The sequence below is a fragment of the Chiloscyllium plagiosum genome, unplaced genomic scaffold (genome assembly GCF_037043375.1).
Source record: "Chiloscyllium plagiosum isolate Xiang-an unplaced genomic scaffold, Cpla_swu_hap1 HiC_scaffold_15, whole genome shotgun sequence".
In the NCBI taxonomy this organism is placed as follows: Eukaryota; Metazoa; Chordata; class Chondrichthyes; order Orectolobiformes; family Hemiscylliidae; genus Chiloscyllium; species Chiloscyllium plagiosum.
The window spans coordinates 69,451,101-69,473,552 of record NW_028270153.1 but is presented as its reverse complement, the minus strand read 5'-3'; the positions used below and the strand labels follow the sequence as shown (position 1 = coordinate 69,473,552).

Genomic DNA, 22,452 nt, shown 5'->3' with positions numbered 1-22,452 from the left:
AGCTACTCTTTTCATATACTCACTTTGCTTTTCTCTTTTTACTTTTCACTCTTCCTTAGAGCTTACCATAGTTAATATGGTTCCCATTTGTGTTATTCCCCTGATTTTTTGCCTGTGTTGCACTTACTAATCTGCCAGCTCTCGATAAACACCCTTGGTATATGCCAGGCACTGATTCGAACCCACCAACAGAAGGTGGGGGTCACAGCTAGTCTTTAGGACAGGAACCCTGCCTGATACAGCTTTCCTTATACACCAGCGATTTGTAGCGGATTCCCTACCATCAACTTTGTCAACATGACCTAACACAGCAAGGATCCAACTGTGGCCTCTCCTGAATGGTCTCAGTATCTCTCTCTCTCTCTCTCATATATATATATATATATATATTATATATATATCTCGCACGCACACATACGCGCACACACACAGTCAAAGAGTATTGTCATGTGTAGGTGTCTTCTCAATCCTCTACACAGAAGCATGAAATGATATTTACAGATGCTGTGCTTGAATCGAGATTTAGAAATGTGTGCTTTGATTAAGATGAAGGTTTTGCTCAAGTAACAATTATTTCCATCTGCTACATGTTGTATAAGCTATACAAGCCAGTCTCTGTATGCTTAAGCATCTGGACACCTGGCCCACTTAAACATCTCTGAACCCTGACTGAAAATACTGCCCTCCACTAATCAGCTTTGTCGGATGGTTTCAGGTTCCGTCTGGTGCCTTTTCTGACAGAGCTAAGGGCAGTAATGGATTGGGTATGGACAGACACCACACTCAGTATCTCCAGCTGGATTTGTGTGGAGGACATTTACGCTAACATCTTCATCCTGAAATGCTGGAACGAGTCGGAGAAGGTGAGCAACAGTAACCTGTAAATCGAAGAAAACTCCACTAGGCTCAGGTAGCCTCACTTTATTTGGGGATAGAATGGTTTAATGTCTAATCTTTTGGCTTTTGTAGTGCAATGGTAGTGCCCATATCTCTAGACCGGGAGTCCCACCTGCTTCAGAGGGGTGTGATTACATCTCCAAACAGGATGATTGGAAAACATTTTCACCCTAACCTCTCCTCAGTGATTGATCCAACACTCAATCTCCATTCCTCTTGAAACAGACAGTGATCATTGCAGACAGTAAGGGCTTAGATACCAATCTAACATTCACGGAAAAGCAAACTTGATGCTGGGAGGATCAAATAAAAATGATCACTCAGCAAGTTGGGCAGTGTCAGTGGAAAGGGACAGTTTTTTATATTCCTGATTAAGTTGAACTTCCATCAGAACTGGAACAAGTGGTAAACAATAAGATGAAGTATGTTCCTTCTCTTGTTTGACTGTATTCCACACTGTGTACTGCTGTCTGCCCAGTTGCGAAGCTGATAATCTGTCCCACTGAGCCTTTTGATTAGGTCTGTAGGCCTTTAATGAAGTCTTTTGTTTTGCTAAGAATGAAGGGTCAAAGAGACAATATGCTTTTGAATGCAGTGAAAGTGGATTAATCCGTTAATACTGCAGCGTGTTTTTTTTTAAATTCATTTGTTGGATGTGGACAAAACTGGCTGGCTTGCATGTATTACCTAGTTGTCCCTGAAGACACTATGTAGCAATTGGTACAACTGAGTGGCTTGCTAGGCCATTTCAGAGGGCAGGAGAAAGTGAGGACTGCAGATGCTGGAGATCAGAGCTGAAAGTGTGTTGCTGGAAAAGCACAGCAGGTCAGGCAGCATCCAAGGAGCAGGAGAATCGACGTTTCGGGCATAAGCCCTTCTTCCTGACCTGCTGCGCTTTTCCAGCAACACATTTTCAGCTCTGATCTCCAGCATCTGCAGTCCTCACTTTCTCCTTGATAATACCACTAGGCCCTGTACCCTTATTTCAGACCAGTGTCTTCATCCAGAAATATGTGTTTATCCTTTTCTGAGTCCCAATCTCTTAGCTCGGTACCAGAATCACAAAGTCTGATTTTGATCCAACAATGAGTTAAGGACAAGCAATCATCTTCCACAGTGTCCAGTTTTATCCTCCACTGAGCTCAGCCCCAAGGTCACAGAATTTAACTATAATGCAGACTCTGTCACCAGGTTAGATTTTGCAGCACTTGCAGAACTCCGGAACGAATCAGGAATTCAGACATGGAGGTCAGCAAGGTTCACCTGTAGCCCATTCATTAAGTGAAGGGAACTCCAACAGCAAAAACACGAGAGTCCGTTTCTGTCCATTTCTGAGTCAATTTTCAGATTCATTTCTATGCCCAGGGACTGCAGAGGGGGAATGTCAAACAGCTCACCCATTGCCATCACTCTCACACTAAGTGCATTAGCTTAAAGTTATTCATTCCCCTTCCTTTCTCTTTGGTCTCCACTGGGTTTCTTCCCAGGGTTAAGGAGGCTGGATCCAGCCCTAATGAATGGGAATGTTGGCTGGTATGGATCAGTCCGGTGAGGAGGAGGCTGAAGACATGAAGAGAGAGTAGGTAAAAAGGGCTGGGAGATTAGATTAGATTACTTACAGTGTGGAAACAGGCCCTTCGGCCCAACAAGTCCACACCGCCCCGCCAAAGCGCAACCCACCCATACCCCTACATTTACCCTTTACCTAACACTACGGGCAATTTAGCATGGCCAATTTACCTGACCTGCACATCTTTGGATTGTGGGAGGAAACCGGAGCACCCGGAGGAAACCCATGCAGACACGGGGAGAATGTGCAAACTCCACACAGTCAGTTGCCTGAGGCGGGAATTGAACCCGGGTCTCTGGCGCTGTGAGGCAGCAGTGCTAACCACTGTGCCACCGTGCTGTGTGATGAGATGATATAGGGAGAGGGCGCAGATTAATACAAGGAGAATGGGCGGAGAGAGATGGCACAGCATACACACAGGAGATGGAGAGAGTGCAGGAGAAAATGCAGGGAGTGAGGGTAAGGAAAATGAATGTGGAAACAGGATATGGAGGGAGGCTGTATAGAGAGGAGGCATGAAGGGCCCGGGTGGGGATACCAATACAGACAAAGAGATGTGGACCTCTGAGTTGTCCCCCTCAGGACTTTCCATCTTATTATGTCACTCTGAGGGAAGTAAGATTCTCTCAGCGTTGATGAATGTAGTTAGCAATGTGTGAATGCCCAGTTAGTTTCTGTGATGGTGATGGCCTGCTCTTCAAAGTAGTGCCAAGGAATTTTTTACATCAAGCAGATGGGAGTTTGGTTTAATGCCTGATGTAAAAGATGGTACCTCAGAGAGTGTAGAGCTCCCCAAGCACAGCACTGGAGTGTCAACCCAGCTTCCCAGACTCTGATCTCAGAGTGAGACTTGAACCCACAACTTTGTGGTTGAGAGCCTGACACTTAATGAACCAATTCCCAATTTGCATTCACAATGCACAAGTTTCTATGAGTGGGAGAAAAGTCTGAACTCACCTGGAAGGTCAATTCTGTCAGATTAAGTCACACTCTGAAGATAACCTGAGAGTGGGTTTCAGATCTTCCCCCTCCACAAAAGCTGAGCAACCCAGCTCCAGCAGGCCCACTCTTCCCTCTCTCTCTCTCTCTCTCTTTCCCTCTCTTGCTCGCGCTCTCTCTCTCTCTCTCTCTTTCTCTCTCTTGCTCGCGCTCTCTCTCTCTCACTCTTGCTGCTCTCTCCCTCTCCCTGTCCCCCTCACGCGCTATCTCTCTCCCTCCCTCTCTGTCTCTCCCTCTCTCTCTCTCTCCCCCCCCCCTCCCTCTCTCTCTCTCTCTCTCTCCCTCTCCCTGTCCTCCTCGCTCTCTCTCTCTCTCTTATACACTCACTGGGAGTGATGCTCCTGGGCTGTCATCTTTCTCCTTTCTTCTCAACAGAGATACCCGCAGGCAGCTGGTCAGAAGAAGAACATGCTGGTTAAATATGGAATGGGAGGCCTCATCATCATCTCATTGATCTGCATCGTGTGGTTCCCACTGCTCTTTATGTCATTGGTCAAATCTGTAGCTGGAGTGATCAATCAGCCTCTGGACGTCTCCATCAAGATCAGTATTGGTGGCTATGAGGTGAGAGATAACTCGACAAACCAGACTCACATCAAACCTCTGAAGTAATGAAAAGAAAGTAACTTGCATTTATATATCACCTTTCACACACTCAGGATTGCCCAAAGCATTTTTAGCCAATGAAATGCCTGCTGTCAACATTGGAATGTTGGAAATCTTGTGCACAGCAAGCTGTCACCAACATCAGTGGGATAATGAGCAGATAATCTGTTTATATGATGATTCGGAGATGCCGGTGTTGGACTGGGGTGTACAAAGTTAAAAATCACACAACGCCAGGTTATAGTCCACCAGGTTTAATTGGAAGCACACTAGCTTTCGGAGCGACGCTCCTTCATCAGGTGATTGTGGAGGGCTCGATCGTAACACAGAATTTATAGCAAAAATTTACAGTGTGATGTAACTGAAATTATACATTGAAAAATACCTTGATTGTCTGTTGAGTCTTTCGTCTGTTCGAATACCATGATAGTTTCATTTCTTTCATGTGTAAATCACAAAACGTTTTTTTTTAAAAGTTGCATTCTCGGGTTAGCTGTAACAATTGGTGTTAGCTAGACAATACGTTGAAGGTGTTAACCCCCTGTGTTCTCTGTCTGTGCCATAATGTATAGACTGATTCTGCAGAGTTACATTGTACTTTGCTCAAAAACTGCATAAATTCAGGTAAAACTCTGTTATCTCACTTTTTAGATTAGAATCAATAAAAATGAATTCTGTGCCTTACAATTGAGCCCTCCACAACCACCTGATGAAGGAGCGGCGCTCTGAAAACTGGTGCTTCCAATTAAACCTGTTGGACTATAACCCGGTGTTGTGTGATTTTTAACTTTGTTTGTATGATGTCACTATTGGCCTGGATGCTGGGGATAGACTTCCTGCTGTTTTTCAAAAAACGCACTGTGGAATCTTTACTTTAGAGGGAACAAATGGGATATCTCCAACACTGCAGGGCTCCTTCACTACTACACAGGAAGGTCAGCCTGAACTGGGGGGTTTCAGCCTGAAACAATGCTGGAGTGCAACACTCAAACAAATGGAAGTTAACAGCCCCCTTTCCCTCGAGAGTGAACTGGGTGTTGTCAGGGAAGACGATAACACACTGTGTGACAAGGTACAGGGCCAGCAAACTGACAAGGGGCAGTGAGGCTGTGGGGACAGCAGCAAGGTCGGACTCCCACTAAGGTAGGGACAGTTCCAACTGGTAGAGACTGTCCTGCCCCCACAAACCTTCTCTCTTCCCTGCCCTGGGGTCTGACCGCCTGGCCTGAGATACCCCATTACACTTGGGGTCTTCTGGGGCCTGCTGCAGTCTGTCATTGTCACATAGAAACATCGAAAACAGGAGTGGGGATAGGCCATTTGACCTTTGGAGCTTGCTCCACCATTCAATACGATCATGGCTGATCATCCAACTCAGACCCCTGTTCCCACTTTTTCCCCATTCCCTTTGATCTCTATAACTCTAAAAGCTATATCTAACTCCTTCTTGAAATCACACAACGTTTTGACCCTGATTGCTTTCTGTGGCAGAGAATTCCACAGGCTCACTACTCTCTGGATGAAGATATTTCTCCTTATCTCAGTCCTAAATGGTTTACCTATATTCTTAGACCTTCGCCGCTGATTCAGCATTTCCTGGTCATTGAGAGTATCCTTCCTGCATTTATCCTCTCTAGTCCTGTTACAAACTTATAGGTTTCAATGAGATTCTCTCCTCCTCCTCCTCCTCCTCCCCCTCCTCCCCAGCCCCCACCTCATTCTTCTGAACTCGAGTGAATATAGTCGGAACCAATCCAGTTTATACCTCATCCCGGGCATCAGTCTGGTAAACCTTTGACACTGTTCCTCTGTAGCCAGAACATCCTTCCTCAGGTCAGGAGACAAAAGCTGCACACAATATTCTGGGTGTGGTCTCGCCAAAGCCCTGTACAATTGCAGCAAGAAGTCCCTGTCCTATACCCGAATGCTTTCACTACAAAGGCCAGTTGCCTTCTTCAATGCCTTCTGCTCCTACCTGGTAACTTTCAGTGACTGGTGTACAATGACATCCAGGTCTCATTGTGCCTCCCCTTTTCACTGTTCAGATAATAATCTGCCTTCCTGTTTCTGCTACCTCTCATTTATTCATATTATATGTATTTGCCCACTCACTCAGCCTGACCAAATCACACTGAAGCATCTCTGCATCCTCCACCCAGCTGTGTGTCGTCTACAGACTTGGAGATATTACACTTAGTTCCCTCATCTAAGCCATTAATCTGTATTGTGAATAGTTGGCTCCAAGCACTGATCCCTGCAGTACCCCACTAGTCACTGTCTAACATTCCTACTCTTTGTTTCCTGTCTGCCAACAAGTTCTGTATTCATCTCAGTACCACCAATCCCATGCACTTTAATGTTACATTGAGTCATAGAGTTGTACAGCATGGAAACAGCCCCAGTAGTCCAGCTGCTCCGTGCTGACCACTATATCATAAATTAACCAAGTCCCATTTGCCAGCATTTGACCCACATCCCTCTAAACCCTTTCTATTCATATTCCAATGGCTGTTCATTTCATACACATCCCATGCTCTGTGTGAAAAAGCTGCCCCTCAGGTCCCAATTAATTTTTTCTCCTCTCACCTTAAACCTATGCTCTCTAGCTTTGGCCTCTGCTACCCTGGGAAAAAGACCTTGACTATTCATCCTATCCATGCCCCTCATGATTTTATAAACTGCTATAAGGGCACCCCTCAGCCTCCAACACTCCAACGAAAACAGCCCCAGCCTATTCGGCCTCTCTCTATAGCTCAGATCCTCCAATCCCAACAACATCCTTTTAAATCTTTTCTGAACTCTTTCAAGTTTAACAACATCTTTCCAATAGCAGGGAGACCAGAATTGAACACAGTATTCCAAAAGTGGCCTAACCAGTGCCCTGCACATCTGCAGCATGACCTCCCAACTCCTGTAGTCAATGTACTGACCAATAAAGATAGAAAATGGTGGGAATACCCTGATACCCTCCTCCCATCCCCGTCCCCAATTCCCCCAACCCTGGTTGGAGCTGTATTCAGTGAGGCAGCTACTCTAGGGCAAGTATCACCATGGAATCTTATAAAGCACCTTTTGAAAGTTCACATAACCTATATCCACGGGTTACTCTTACCGATTCTCGACTTACTTCCTCAAAGCATTTTAGTAGATTTGTCAAGAATGGTTTCCCTTTCAAAAATCCATGCTGAGTCTGTCCAACTGTATCACTGTTTTCAAATATTCTGCTATTAAAGTTTTATGAAGTACTCTAGCGTTTACTGCTGTACCTGATCAGGGGCTAACCAGTCTATAATTCCCTGTTTTGTCTTTGCATCCCTTTTTAAATAGTGGCATTACATTAGTGTTCTCCAATCTAGAGGAACATGTAAAGCATCTTGAAAGACAATCCAATGCACCCACTAGGGCCACTTCCCTAAGTACTCTGGGATAGAGATAATCAGGCCCTGGGCATTTTTTAGCCTTCAATCCCCACAACTTCCCCAATACCATTTCCCTAGTGATACTGATTTCCTTCAATTCCTCCTTCTCACCAGACCCTGTGTTCCCCAAGATTTTTGGGATGTTATTTTGTTCTGTTTTGTGAAGACAGACCCAAAATGTTATTTAATTGGTCAGCTGTTCCCCATTATACCTTCCTTTGCTTCTTCTGTCCACAAACCTATCAAAGAGAAAAGGTCCTGAAATCCCAGCACCTCAGGGTCTGTCAGCTCTCAGGTTGGTCATCACCTTTTGGAGGCAGGATCTTTGTCCAAATGTAACTGCCTGATTGACCTTTAACCCCTCAAGATGCCTGGATATGGTCACAGCGGCAATGCGACTGGCTTTTAGCAATAGTGCTACAGCAGCATCTGTTACTTCTGCCCACCAGTGTGGGAGTTGTTCACAGAGTGGAAACTGGTAGAAGATTTAAAGGGGAAGTCTGTTAAGTTGGCCGAAGCTTTGTGTTCTCTGGAGGCTTTAATGGTGAGAAAAATGTGTCAAGAAAGAGGCTTGTGGGTGTGTGGTGTGAAGGTGCAGAGTCAGTCTGAGATGAGCGTGTGTGAGAGAGAGGTCCGGGGCTGGAGATAGAGGCTTCAGGGGGTTCTGTAAGGAGGGACACGGCATTTAACGAAACACACTGGGATAAGAGGAAGTGAATCGAAACAAGAGGGGTCTAAGCAGGACTTGGTGCAGGATAAGAAACACGCAATGGTGTTTTGAATAATGGGTCAAAATGATCTTTGAGCTACAAATGGAGCAAGTTCCATCGATGTCTTCCAAGCTGATATTCCAGGTGCCATATTGAGAGACTAACTGCCTATAGTCAGCAGGAGTGTGATGGAATACTCCCCACTTGCCTGGATGGGTGCACCTCCAACAACACTCAAGAAACTTGACACCATCCAGGACAAAACAGCCTGCCTGATTGGCACCACATCCACTCCCTCCACCACCCACCCTCAGGAGCAACAATGTGTACTATCTACAGGGTGCACTGCAGAAATTCACCAAAGATCCTCAGACAGCACCTTCCAAACCTACAACCATTCCATCTAGAAGGACAAGGGCAGCAGATACATGGAAACACCACCACCTTCAAGTTGGTAAAGTGTGGAGCTGGAAGAGCACAGCATGTCATACAGCATCTGAGGAACAGGAAAGTCAATGTTTTGTGCTGAAAGGACTTGGGGTGCTGGGAAGAGCCGAGAAGTAAATAGGTTGTTGGGGGGTGGGTGGAAGGACTGGGTTGCGGGGGGGGGGGGGGGGGGGGGGGGGTAGGGCAGCGTAGGTGTGATGTTGCTGGGTAGATGTAGGTAGGGGGTAATGGTGATTGGTCAGAGAGAAGGGGTGGAATGGCTGGGTGAATAGGAAGATGAACATGTCAAGGCAGGTCAGGAAGGTGGGGATGGAGCTGGGGCTGGGGAGATTTTGAAGCTGATGAACTCTTGTTGAGGTCATTCAGCTGTAAGTTCCCAAGGAGGAGTATAAGATGTTGTTCCTCCAGTTTGCAAGTGGCCTCATTTTGACAGTGGAGTTGTCTCAGGACAGACACATTGCTGAGGGAGTGGGAGAGGCAGTTGAAATGGCTAGCATCTGGAAGGTGATGTTGATTGGAGCGTACAGAGCATCTGTGAACTGGTCCCCGAGTCTGCGCTCTGTCTGTCCGACCACATTAGGAGGAGTGGGTGCAATAGACAAAGTAGGAAGAATTACAGGTGAACCTCTGTTTGGAGCCTTGTATGGAGGTGAGAGGAGAAGTGCAGGGGGGCATGTGCTGCACCTCCTGAGGCTGCAGGAAAGATGCCAGGTGTGTTGGGTGGAGAGTGCAGAGCTGACGAGGGAGTCATGGAGTGGGCAATCCCTATGGAAAGCTGACAGGATGGGGAAGGAAATATCTTTTTGGTGGTGGGCTCTGATTGTTGTTAACGACCAGGCCAGGCCCCCTCAAAACATTTAAAGAAAACAGCCCAGACTCTAACTTTGCTAGTTGTTTTAGAACAAAGAACAAAGAAAATTTACAACCCTTCGGCCCTCCAAGCCTGAGCTGATCCAAATCCACTGTCTAAACCTATCGTCCAATTCCAAAGCATCTGTATCCCTCTGCTCCCCACCTACTCAGGCACCTGTCCATACGCACCTTAAATGTATCTACCGTGCCTGCCTCTACCAGCTCTGCTGGCAACGCGTTCCAGGCACCTACCACCCTGTGTGTAAAGTACTTTCTGTGTGTACCCCCCTTAAACTTTCCACCTCTCACCTTGAAAGCGTGACCTCTTGTAATTGAACCTTTCACCCTGGGAAAAAGCTTATCTCTATCCACCCTGTCTATCCCCTTCATGATTTTGTAAACCTCAATCAGGTCCACCACCTCAATCTCCTTTTTCTAATGAAAACAATCCTAACCTACTCAACCTCTCTTCATAGCCTAGCACCTTCCATACCAGTCCACATCCTCGTAAACCTTCTCTGCACCCTCTCCAAAGCGTCCACATCCTTTTGGTAATGTGGCGACCAGAACTGTACACAGTATTCCAAATGTAGCTGAACCAATGTCTTGTACAATTTTAACATGACTCGTCAACTCTTATACTCAATACCCTGCCTTCTTGATCACTCAATCCACCTGTGCAGCCACCCTCAGGGTACAATGGACCTGCACTCCCAGATCTCTCTGTTCATCAACTTTTCCCAAGGCTCTTCTGTTTACTGTATAATTCGCTCTAGAATTAGACTTCCCAAAATGCATCACTTCACATTTGCCTGGATTGACCTCCATCTGCCACTTCTCTGCCCAATTCTCCAGTCTATCTATATCCTTCTCTATTCTTTGACAGTCCCCTATCCTTTCTGCTACTCCATCAATCTTCTTGTCATCTGCAAACTTACTGATCAGACCAACAGTGCCCTCTTCCAGATCATTTCTGTATATTACAAACAACAGTGGCCCCAGCACTGACCCCTGTGGAACACCACTGGTCACCTTTCTCCATTTTGAGAAACTCTCTTCAACTACTACCCTCCGTTTCCTGTTGTTCAACCAGTTCTTTACCCACCTAGCTAGAACACCCTACACACCATGTGACTTCATTTTCTCCATTAGTTTACCACGGGGAACCTTATCAAATGCCTCACTAAACTCCATGTATATGACATCTACAGCCCTTCCTTCATCTATCAACTTGGTCACTTCTTCAAAGAACTCTATTAAGTTGGTAAGGCATGATCTCCCCCACACAAAACCATGTTGCCTATCACTGATAAGCCCATTCTTTTCCAAATATAAATAGATTTTATCCCTCAGTACCTTCTCCAGCAACTTTCCCACCACTGACATCAGGCTCACTGATCTGTAGTTACCTGGAATATCCCTACTGCCCTTCTTGTACAGGGGGACAACATGAGAAACCTTCCAGTCCTGCGGCACCTCACCTGTATTTAAGGATGCAACATAGATATCTGTCAGGGCCCCAGGTATTTCCTCTCTCACCTCCGTCAACAACCTGGGATAGATCCCATCCGGTCCTGGGAATTTGTCCACCTTAATAACCTCTAGCCTCCAACACGTGATCCAGAGTAAATAAATTTCTATCTGTAATCTCAGCATTCATCACCTCCCGTTCCTCAGTGAACAATGATGCAAAGTAATCGTTGAGAATCTCACCCATTTTCCCAGTTTTGACACAAAGCTTTCCTTTGTTATCCTTTAGTGGACCAATCCTTTCTCTAGTTACCCACTTACTTCTTATATAAGAATAAAAAGCTTTGGGATTCTCCTTAATCCTGCTCGCTAAAGTTATTTCATGACCCCTTTTAGTCCGCTTGATTCCTCGTTCAAGACTGGTCATACTCTCCCGATATTCCTCCAGGGCCTGTTCTCTTCTTACCTGCCTGGACCTTATGTACGCTTCCCTTTTCCTCTTGGCTAGTTGTACAATTTCTCCTGTCATCCACGTTTCACGAATCTTGCCTTTCCAATCCCTTGTTTTCAGAGGGACATGCCTATCCTGCACTATCTTTAACCTATCTTTGAAAGCCTCCCATATATCAAATGTGGACTTTCGTTCAAATAGCTGTGTTCAATCCACATTTCCCAGCTCCTGTCTAATTTTGATATAATTGGCCTTGGCCCAGTTTAGTACTCTTCCCTTAGGACCACTCTCATCTTTGTCTACGAGTATTCTAAAACTTACAGAATTGTGGTCACTGTTCCCAGAGAAATCCCCCACTGCAACTTCTACCATCAGGCCTGGCTCGTTCTCCAGTACCAGGTCCAATATGGCCCCTTTCCTCGTCGGACTACTGACATACTGAGCAGATTTGAGCAGGTGTACAGTGGATATTTCAGGAGTGTTGCAGCTGGTCAAAACCCCTCAGTTTTAAACAAAACAGATCTTATTGCAACATTACCGAATGAAACCCGAACAAAAGAGAACAGAATACAGAATAACTTGACCAATCCGAAAACCCAACAGATTATCTCAACTTAATGATGTTGTTGCAAATTCCTGCAACAATGCCCATAAACACCCCCTTGGCAAAAAAGGCAAAATCAAACACAGAGTCTTACGGAAGAGATGTCAGAGAGAGGGATGTCAGAGAGATTCAGCATGGAGCTGTTTCCTTGACCAGCATGCTCAAAACACTGACTGCTTGCTCAAACCAAACCAAACCAAACCAGGGATAAGCTGAGCTGGGAGAACAGGCCTTTCCCCTTTCATTGTACAAGTGGTTATTTTTTAAAATTTGAAAGCCTCTTCAAGTAGATAAACCCAGACATTTGGGAGCCTGACCCCTCTGGAAAAAAATGAAGGAGCAGCATCGTGGTTAAAATGGCGGAGGATGGTATGTTGGGGGAGATTGGTGGGTGGTATGTGAAGACCGGGGGACTCTATCCTTATTGTTGAGGCGAGGGGGTTTGAGGGCAGAAGTGCAAGAAATGGAGGAGATGCGGTGGAGGGCATCGTTGATCATAGGAAGGAGTAGGGAGGGGAAACTACGGTCCTTGAAGCAAGAGGACATCTAGGATGTCTGGGAATGGAATTCTTCGTCTTAGGAGGAGATGTGGCGAATGAATTGAGAGTATGGGATTGCATCTTTGAAAGAGGATAGGGAGAGGAGGTGGAGTCATAGTCGCTATGGGAGTCCATGGGTTTGAAATGAGTGTCAGTGCAGAGTTGGTTACTGGAGATGGAGACGGAGAGGTCCAGCAACGGGAAGGGATGGGTGTCAGAGATGGTCCGGCTGAATTTGAGGTTGGGGTAGAAGGCGTTGATGAAGTTAATGAACTGTTCAAGTTCCTCTCGGGGCAGCACTGATACAATCATCAATATAGTGGAGGAAGAGGTGAGGGGTGGTGCTGGTGTAGCTGCAGAAGAGGGATTGTTCCACATATCCGACAGAGGCAGGTGTAATTCGGACCCGTGTGGGTACCCATGGCCACCTGTTTAGTCTGTAGCAAGTGGAAAGAGTCAAAGGCGAAATGGTTAAGGGTGAGGATCCACCAAGCAAATGAGAGTGTCGGTGAAGGGGAACTGGTTGGGCCTCCTCATGGGGAATACAGGTGTAGAGAGACTGGATGCAAGTTCCCCTCCAAGCCACTCATCATCCTGACTTGGAACGACACCGCCTTTCCTTCACTGTAACTGAGTCAACATCTTGTTCTGGAGAACTGTTAAATGTGACTCAAGATGTTAATCCTGTTTCTCATTATAGGTGCTGCTGGAGCTGCACGTCAAGCATTTTCTGTTTTTATTCCAAATTTCTGATATCTACAGTAACTTGCTTTGAGTAAACTCTTGCAACTCTATTCCAAACAGCTCTGTGGATGTGACTGCACTCACTCACCAATGAAAGATGAGCAACACATCATGCCCTTGCCAGTAATGCCCTTATGCCCTTGCCAGTAATGCCCATATCCAATGGAAGAATATAGACGTGAGGAGGAATTGGGTTCGTAAATCTAAAGCAATGTTCACTGCAAAAGACCCTTCCGTTCCTTGAGTTTGGGAATATTTTGAGGTATTTTACAGGAGTTAGATGGAGGCTGTTTTGTCACATACAGACATAAAGTGACATAAATCACCTTGATCAATGCCTGAAAAACCTAAACTATAAAGAAACGTCGATTTTACTGCTCCTCGGATGCTGCCTGAACTGCTGTGCTTATCCAGCACCACTCTAACCCAGAATCTGGTTTCCAGCGTCTGCACTCATTGTTTTTACCGAGCTGATTTTAACCCTACTGCGAATCCTCTTGCAAGGATGCCTGGCTTGAAGAAGTTTTCCTCCTCACTCTACAAGAATCTCAGGGAGTCCCTCTCCCACTGCAACTCCCAGGTCATTTCCTCTGCCCTGAAGCTCTTCAATCATGTCCTGACCTCATCTTCTGCCTTTGCATCTTCAACCTCAGGGTATCAATGTGGACTTCAACAGTTTCCTCATTTCCCCTTCCCCCCCTCACCCCAGTTCCAAACTTCCAGCTCAGCACTGTCCCCATGACTTGTCTTACCTGCCTATCTTCTTTTCCACCTATCCACTCCACCCTCCTCCCTGACCTTCATCTTCATCCCCACCCCCACTCACCTATTGTACTCTATGCTACTTTCTCCCCACCCCCACCCTCCTCTAGCTTATCTCTCCACACTTCAGGCTCTCTGCCTTTATTCCTGATGAAGGGCTTTTGCCCGAAACGTCGATTTTACTGCTCCTTGGATGCTGCCTGAACTCTGTGCTCTTCTAGCACCACTAATCCAGAATCTGGTTTCCAGCATCTGCAGTCATTGTTTTTACCCTATAAAATAATCAGCCTATTTAATGTTTTTAAATCTTTCATTGGTGTTTGGGCTGATCATCCTTGTTTGGTCAGTTGGCTCTGTGTCTCTGTAACTTCCCCACAGATCCACACCCCCACCAGATCTCCGCACGTCTCTCACACAACCACAATCTGAATTTCTGCACAATTGGGGACTCTGCTTTCAGCTGCCTTCATCCCCAGGCTCTGAAACTGCCTGCAGTGACTTTCTCCACCTCTCTACTTCTCTCATCTTCCATAAACCTCCTTACCTAAATATTTTGGCCACATCAGCAAGAGCTTTTCATGTAGTTCAGTGTCGAGCTGTATCTGATACCGCTCCTGTGAAGCACTTTGCAACAGTGTCTGAATATTAAACAGAAGTTTTACATGCAAGTTATTATTGCAATCTGCCTTTCCTGAAATCTTTTGTTTGAGTGCAGCCTTTGTTTACGATGAGTGCACAGCAACAGAACCTGAGGACATTCTCCACAGCGGAGTACGACCAGCTCACCATGCAGTACAGCCACCACCCGGTAAGCTGCTCAGGCACGCAGGCAATTAGCCAGAGAGGCCAGTGAGGGTCGGGGAGGGGTTAATGAGAATAAGAAGGTTAGGAGTGGGGCTAAAGGGTGGAAGAAGGGAGATGGGGGGTGTTGAGACTGGGGTAAGGGGCGGGGTGAGGGGAGGTTGGGGGTGAGGGGCGGGGGAGGTTGGGGCTGAGGGGCGGGGGAGGTCGGGGACGAGGGGCGGGGGTGGGTGTGGGGGAGGTTGGGAGTGAGGGACGGGGAGGTAGGGGGCGAGGGGCGAGGAGTTGGGTGCGAGGGAGGGGGGACGGGGAGGTGAGGGACAAAGGTGGGGGAGGTGAGGGGCAGGGGCAGGGGCCGGAGAGGTTGGGGGTGAGGGGTGGGGGAGGTTGGGGCGAGGGGTGAGGGTGAGGTGTGGGGAGGGTGGGGGGCGAGGGGTGGAGGCGAGATGGGGGGCGAGGGGTGGGGGGTTTGGGGACGGGGGTGGGGGGCAAGGGTGGGGAATGTGGGGGCGAGGGGTGGAGGGTGTGGGGGTGGGGGGTGTGGGGGCGAGGGGTGGAAGGTGTGGGGGCGAGGTGGGGGGCGAGGGGTGGGGGGTGGCGGGTGTGGGTGCGCGGTGGGGGGCGAGGGGTGGGGGGTAGCGGGTGTGGGGGCGAGGGGTGGCAGGTGTGGGGGCAAGGGGTGGGGGGCGAGGGGGGCGAGGGGTGGCAGGTGAGGGGGCAAGGGGTGGGGGGGGAAGGTGAGGGGTGTGGGAGGCGAGGGGTGGCGGGTGTGGGGGCGAGGTGTGAGGTGTGGGGGGGCGAGGTGGGGCTTCGAGGGGTGGGGGGTGTGGGGGGCGAGGGGTGGGGGAATGGGGGCGAGGTGGTGGGCGAGGGGTTGGGGGTGTGGGGGCGAGGGGTTGGGATTGTGGGGGCGAGGCGTGGGGAGGTGTGGTGGGCGAGGAGTGGGGGGATGGGGGCGAGGTGGGGGGGGGCGAGGTGTGGGGGCGAGAGGTGTGGGTGGGGTGGCGGGGGTTGTGGGGACGGGGTGGCGGGGGCGAGGGGTGCGGAGGTGGGGGGGGGGCGACGTGTGGGGGCGAGAGGAGTGGGGGGGGTGGCGGGGGTTGTGGGGGCGAGATGGGGATGTGGGGTTGGGGGGTGTGGGCGCGAGGTGGGGGGCAAGGGATGGGGATGGGGAGATGTGGGGGCTGGGGGGACGAGTGGTGGGTGGTGGGTGTTGGGGGTGGGACGGGGGCGTGGGGCAGGGAGGTGAGGGGGTTGGGGGGTTGGGGGTGAGAGTGGGAAGGTTGAGAGGGGGAGTGAAAGGTAGGTGTGAAGGGGTGAAACTGTGGGGAGGTTTGGGAGTGGGAGTGAGGGGTGGAGGTGGTGACTGAGTGGTGGGAGTGGGGTTGTGAGAATGTGGGGAGGTGGGGAGATTGGGAGTGAGGGATGGGTATGAGGGGTATGAGGGGCGTGAGGGGTGAGAATGTGCAGAGGTTGTGAGTGGGGAGGTGAGGGGGGTAGGACTGTGAACAGGATTGTGATGGATGTGTTCATTACTGCTCAGGCACCAATCTGATAAAGGCAGGTGGCTGTGGGAAGATATCAGTCGGTGACGTTATCGCATCAGCAGACGGTTTAGCACAGCAATGTGAACAATGATAACAGAAGCTGTTTCCAGTGATGTTGACAAAAGGTTAAATGTTGGCCAGGGCACCAAGGAGTTGCTCTTCTTCATAGAGCATCATGAAATCTTTTTCCTCATCCAATCGAGAGAGAGCAGGGCTGTCTGTGACAGTACAGCAGACACTCAGTCATACACTGAAACTGAGGGAGAGCAGGGCTGTCTGTGACAGTACAGCAGACACTCAGTCATACACTGAAACTGAGAGAGAGCAGGGCTGTCTGTGACAGTACAGCGGACACTCAGTAATACACTGAAACTGAGGGAGAGCAGGGCTGTCTGTGACAGTACAGCAGACACTCAGTAATACACTGAAACTGAGAGAGAGCAGGGCTGTCTGTGACAGTACAGCAGACACTCAGTGCCACATTTATATGATCCTGGAAAAAGAAACTGCCATCTCAGTCTGGTGTACAGTATGTGGTTGGTGCTTAGGACAGTGAGCGAGGTGGGAAATAAACATGACCTTGTCAGTCTCAAAAATGTTCCAAGAATAATTGTAAAAAACCCAACAAGCTGTTCCTTTCTAACATCAGATGAGAAAGATTACTGTCCCAACTTTGATCCAGCAATGTTCCACTTTAGACTCGTCATTTAAATAGTTAAAGGTTCATAGCTTGTTGTCCACCCCAGGTTACTCAAAGGGATTTAAAGGGATATGGCACTATTACAATATAGAAACAGTGCGACAGTTGTATTCACAGTGAACTCCCACAAAATGGCAGTGCGATAAATAGCCACACACTCTATGTTTGAGATGTTGTTTGGGGGATTAATGCAATGCCGGGAAGAACTGCTCGCTGCTTGTTGAGAAAGAGGTTGAAGGATTTAATCCACTTGACGCAGTCTTAGAGTGTCTTCTGAAAGATGATAGCTCAGACAGTGCAGCACTCCTTCAGTAGTGAAGAGTGGGGCTTGAACCCAAGAGATTGTGACTTTGAGATGGGAGTGTCAGCCACTAAGCCCCAATTCAAAAGCTTTCGGTTCTGTGGACGCTTGTAAACTACAAGAGGTGCCCCCATCCCCCATCCCCCATCCCCCATACAGGATCACATTGACTGGGAGGAAGTGAGGACCGCAGATGCTGGAGATAAGAGTCAACAAAATGTGGTGCTGGAAAAGCGCAGCAAGTCAGGCGGCATCTGAGGAGCAGGAAAATCGATGTTTCAGGCATAAGCTCTTCATCAGGAATGTGGGTGGGTCTGGGCCAAGGTAGCTGGGAAGGCGATAGCTAGATGCAGACAGAGGATGATGGTGATAGGTTGGAGGGGGGGTGGGTGGAGTGGTAGCTGGGAAGGAAGATAGACAGGTAGGATAGTTCAAGAGGGTGGTTGGAGGGTACAACTTATTGAGGACTACTTAATGAGCCGACCACCAGTCGAATTAAATACTAATCAAACAAAGAAGGTGCCTCCAAGTAGAAAGGCCAGTCTCGAGGAATGAAAGCACAACAATGAGATAAGCTGGCATCTGGTCAGAGTGCAGTTGCAGGAGGTAACATGAAAATGATGGCATTCTTGGACATAGAGACTGCAGTGGTTGAACTGGGGTGATGATGTGGTGTTATCGCTGGACTGTTAATCTAGAGACACAGGGTAATGTTCTGGGGACCCGGGTTTGAATCCTGCCATGGCAGTGTTGGAATCTGAATTCAGTAAAAATCTGGAATGAAGGGTTCAGTGACTACCATGGACTCTGTCCTGGAAGCATTTGATGGAGACAGTGTAGAGGGGCCTTTATCCGAGAGGTCAAAATTAAACAAGATCCAACCTTCACAGATTGACTTCTCCATGTATCATTCCCTCCAAATACCTCATCCTGACAGGAGCAAAAAAATGGCAGCCTTTTTACACACAAGTTTAATCCTTGGAGCATATTGTAGGGTACATACAGAAAGTGAGGCACTGAAGGAGGGAGAGAGAGCCTGCAGGGAAGCAAATGTGAGCTGAGAACCTTTTAGGAATGAGAGAGAGGGCTGTGGGAGGAAGAGGGGATGGCTGTCCAAATGAACACTAATGACAGATGGATAAACAGGAAACAAAAGATTTTTTTTTAAAAGTGTTATAAAAGCATTCAGAATGTATTCACTCGTTTCCATCCCCACAGTCCGCAATGCAGTTTTTAGTGAACTACATGCCAGAAGACATCATCGTGGCTCACATCAAGAGTGACGCAAACCTCCTGTGGAGCATCAGCCCGGCCAGTCTCAAGGCGATGAAAGAAGAACTTGCCAATTCTTCCCAGATTTACGTACATCTCCAGTGGACCATTCTGAGGTACAGTGTGTGGCGTAGGATCGGGAAAAACAAATGTTACTTAGAATCGTAGAGATGTACAGCATAGAAACAGACCCTTCGGTCCAACCTGTCCATGCTGACCAGATATCCCAACCCAATCTAGTCCCACCTGCCAGCACCCGGCCCATATCCCTCCAAACCCTTCCTATTCGTATACCCATCCAAATGCCTCTTAAATGTTGCAATTGTACCAGCCTCCACCACATCCTCTGGCAGCTCATTCCATACACGTACCACCCTCTGCGTGAAAAAGTAGCCCCTTAGGTCTCTTTTATATCTTTCCCCTCTCACCCTAAACCTATGCCCTCTAGTTCTGGACTACCCGACCCCAGGGAAAAGACTTTGTCTATTTACCCTATCCATGCCCCTCATAATTTTGTAAACCTCTATAAGGTCACCCCTCAGCCTCTGACGCTCCAGGGAAAACAGCCCCAGCCTGTTCAGCCTCTCCCTGTAGCTCAGATCCTCCAATCCTGGCAACATCCTTGTAGATCTTTTCTGAACCCTTTCAAGTTTCACAACATCTTTCCAATAGGAAGGAGACCAGAATTGCACGCAATATTCCAACAGTGGCCTAACCAATGTCCTGTACAGCTGCAACATGACCTCCCAACTCCTGTACTCAATACTCTGACCAATAAAGGAAAGTATACCAAATGCCTTCTTCACTATCCTATCTACCTGCGACTCCACTTTCAAGGAACATTCAAGGACAAGCCAGGGAACTATAGACCAGTGAGCCTGACATCGGTGGTGGGCAAGTTGTTGGAGGGAATCCTGAGGAACAGATGTACATGTATTTGGAAAGGCAAGGACTGATTAGGGATAGTCAACATGGCTTTGTGCGTGGGAAATCATGTCTCACAAAACTTGATTGAGTTTTTTGAAGAAGTAACAAAGAGGATTGATGAGGGCAGATGTAATCTATATGGACTTCAGTAAGGCGTTCCCCATGGGCGACTGATTAGCAAGGTTAGATCTCATGGAATACAGGGAGAACTAGACATTTGGATACAGAACTGGCTCAAAGGTAGAAGACAGAGGGTGGTGGTGGAGGATTGTTTTTCAGACTGGAGGCCTGTGACCAGTGGAGCATTTGGTGTGCTTTCCTTTATTGGTCAGAGTATTGAGTACAGGAGTTGGGAGTTTATGTTGCGGCTGTACAGGACATTGGTTAGGCCACTGTTGGAATATTGCGTGCAATTCTGGTCTCCTTCCTATCGGAAAGATGTTGTAAAACTTGAAAGGGTTCAGAAAAGATTTACAAGGATGTTGCCAGGGCTGGAGGATTTGTGCTATAGGGAGAGGCTGAACAGGCTGGGGCTGTTTTCCCTGAAACATCAGAGGCTGAGGGGTGACCTTATAGAGGTTTACAAAATTATGAGGGGCATAGATCGGGTAAATAGACAAAGTCTTTTCCCTGGGGTCGGGGAGTCCAGAACTAGAGGGCATAGGTTTAGGGTGAGAGGGGAAAGATATAAAAGAGACCTAATAGGCAACTTTTTCACACAGGGTGGTACGTGTGGAATGAGCTGCCAGAGGAAGTGGTGCAATTGTAACATTTAAGAGGCATTTGGATGGGTATATGAATAGGAAGGGTTTTGAGGGATGTGGGCCAGGTGCTGGGAGGTGGGACTAGATTGGGTTGGGATATCTGGTCAGCATGGAGGGTTTGGACCGAAGGGTCTGTTTCCATGTTGTACATGAGGGAGGTTTACATAGAACATAGAACAGTACAGCACTGTACAGGATTGTGTCGAGCATTTATCTTAATCTAAGATCTAACCTACACATCCTTCAATTTACTGCCATCCATGTGCTTGTCCAGCAGTTGTTTAAATGTCCCTAATGTCTCTGACTTTACTACCACCGCTGGCAGTGCATTCCACTTTCTGCATAAAGAACCTACCTCTGACATCTCCCCACACCTTCCTCCAATCACCTTATAATTATGACCCCCTCGTGACAGCCATTTCTGCCCTGGGGAAAGGTCTCTGGTTATCTACTCTCTCTATGCCTCTCATTACCCTGTACACCTCTATTAAGTCACCTCTCTTCCTCCTCCTCTCCAGTGTGAGAAGCCCGAGCTCACTCAACCTCTGTTCCTAAGACATGCCCTCCAGTCCAGGCAGCATCCTGGTATATCTCCTCTGCACCCTGTCTAAAGTATCTACATCCTTCCTATAATGAGGATACCAGAACTGGACACAATATTTCAGGGCTTTATAGAGCTGCAGCAAAACCTTGTGGCTCTTAAACTCCATCCACCTGTTAATGAAAGCCAAAATACCATACACCTTCTTAACAACCCTATCAACTTGGGTGGCAACTTTGAGGGATCTGTGTAAGTGGACCCCAAGCTCCCGCTATTCCCCCACACTGCCAAGAACCCTGTCTTTAACCCTGTATTCAGCATTCAAATTCGACCTTCCAAAATGACCCACTTCACACTTTTCCAGGTTGAACTCCATCTGCCACTTCTCAGCCCAGCTCTGCACCCTCCCAATGTCTTCTTGTAGCCTGCAACAGCCCTCCACACTACCTACAACACCACCGACCTTTGTGTCATCAGGAAACTTACTAACCCACCCTTCCACTTCCTCATCCAAGTCAATGATTAAAACTACAAAGAGCAGAGACCCAAGAACAGATCACTGCTGGACCTCTAGGCAGAATGCTTTCCATCCACTACCACTCGCTGTCTTCTTTCGGATAGCCAATTCTGTATCCAGACAGCCAAATGTCCCTGTATCTCATACCTCCTAACATTCTGAATGAGCTTACTATGGGGAACCTTATCAAATGCCTGACTGAAACCCATATACACCACATCCACTGCACGACCTTCATCAACTAGTCTTGTCATATCCTCAAAGAACTCAATAAGGCTTGTGAGGCAAGACCTGCCCCTCACAAAGCCATGCTGACTATCTTTAATTAAACTATGTTTTTCCAAAGAATCATGAATCCTATCTCTCAGAATCCTTTCAAGTACCTTGCTTACCACGGATATAAGACTAACTGGTCTGTAATTCCCAGGGATTTCCCTATTCCCTTTCTTGAACAGAGGAACAACATTACCTCCCTCCAATCATCTGGTACTACTCCCGAGGAGAGTGAGGATGTAAAGATCATCGCCAGAGGTGCAGCAATCTCATCCCTCGCTTCCCGTAGTAACTTTGGATATATCTGGTCTGGGCTAAAAATGTGTTGCTGGAAAAGCGCAGCAGGTCAGGCAGCATCCAAGGAACAGGAGAATCGACGTTTCAGACATAAGCCCTTCTTCAGGAATCTGGTCTGGCCCTGGGGACTTATCTATCTTGATGCTTCCCAGAATTTCCAGCACATCCACTTCCTTAATATCAATCTGTTGAAGCCTATTAACCTGGTCCACAGTGTTCTCACTATCAACAAGGTCCCTCTCTCTAGTGAATACTGAAGCAAAAAACTCATTTAGGGCCTCCCCAACCTCTTCTGACTCCAGGCACATGTTCCCTCCACTGTCCCTGATCGGCCGAACCCTCTCTCTGATCAGTCTCCTCACCCACCAAGGCTTTTTCATGCCCCCTCCTAGTTCCCCTCAGTCCATTTCTGAGTTCTTTCCTAGCTGCCTTGTAATCCTCT

General features: G+C 47.8%; 1 protein-coding gene across 1 annotated transcript in view; it reads left to right on the top strand.

The window, feature by feature from the left end:
• Nucleotides 1-22,452, top strand: part of LOC122559893 (piezo-type mechanosensitive ion channel component 2-like) — a 222,866-nt gene that overhangs the window by 181,997 nt on the left and 18,417 nt on the right. Inside the window, exons 33-36 of the mRNA XM_087994623.1 lie at nucleotides 716-863; nucleotides 3,842-4,030; nucleotides 14,786-14,878; nucleotides 18,638-18,807. Coding sequence (XP_087850749.1) covers nucleotides 716-863; nucleotides 3,842-4,030; nucleotides 14,786-14,878; nucleotides 18,638-18,807 — 600 coding nt within the window. The remainder of the gene's footprint in view (nucleotides 1-715; nucleotides 864-3,841; nucleotides 4,031-14,785; nucleotides 14,879-18,637; nucleotides 18,808-22,452) is intronic.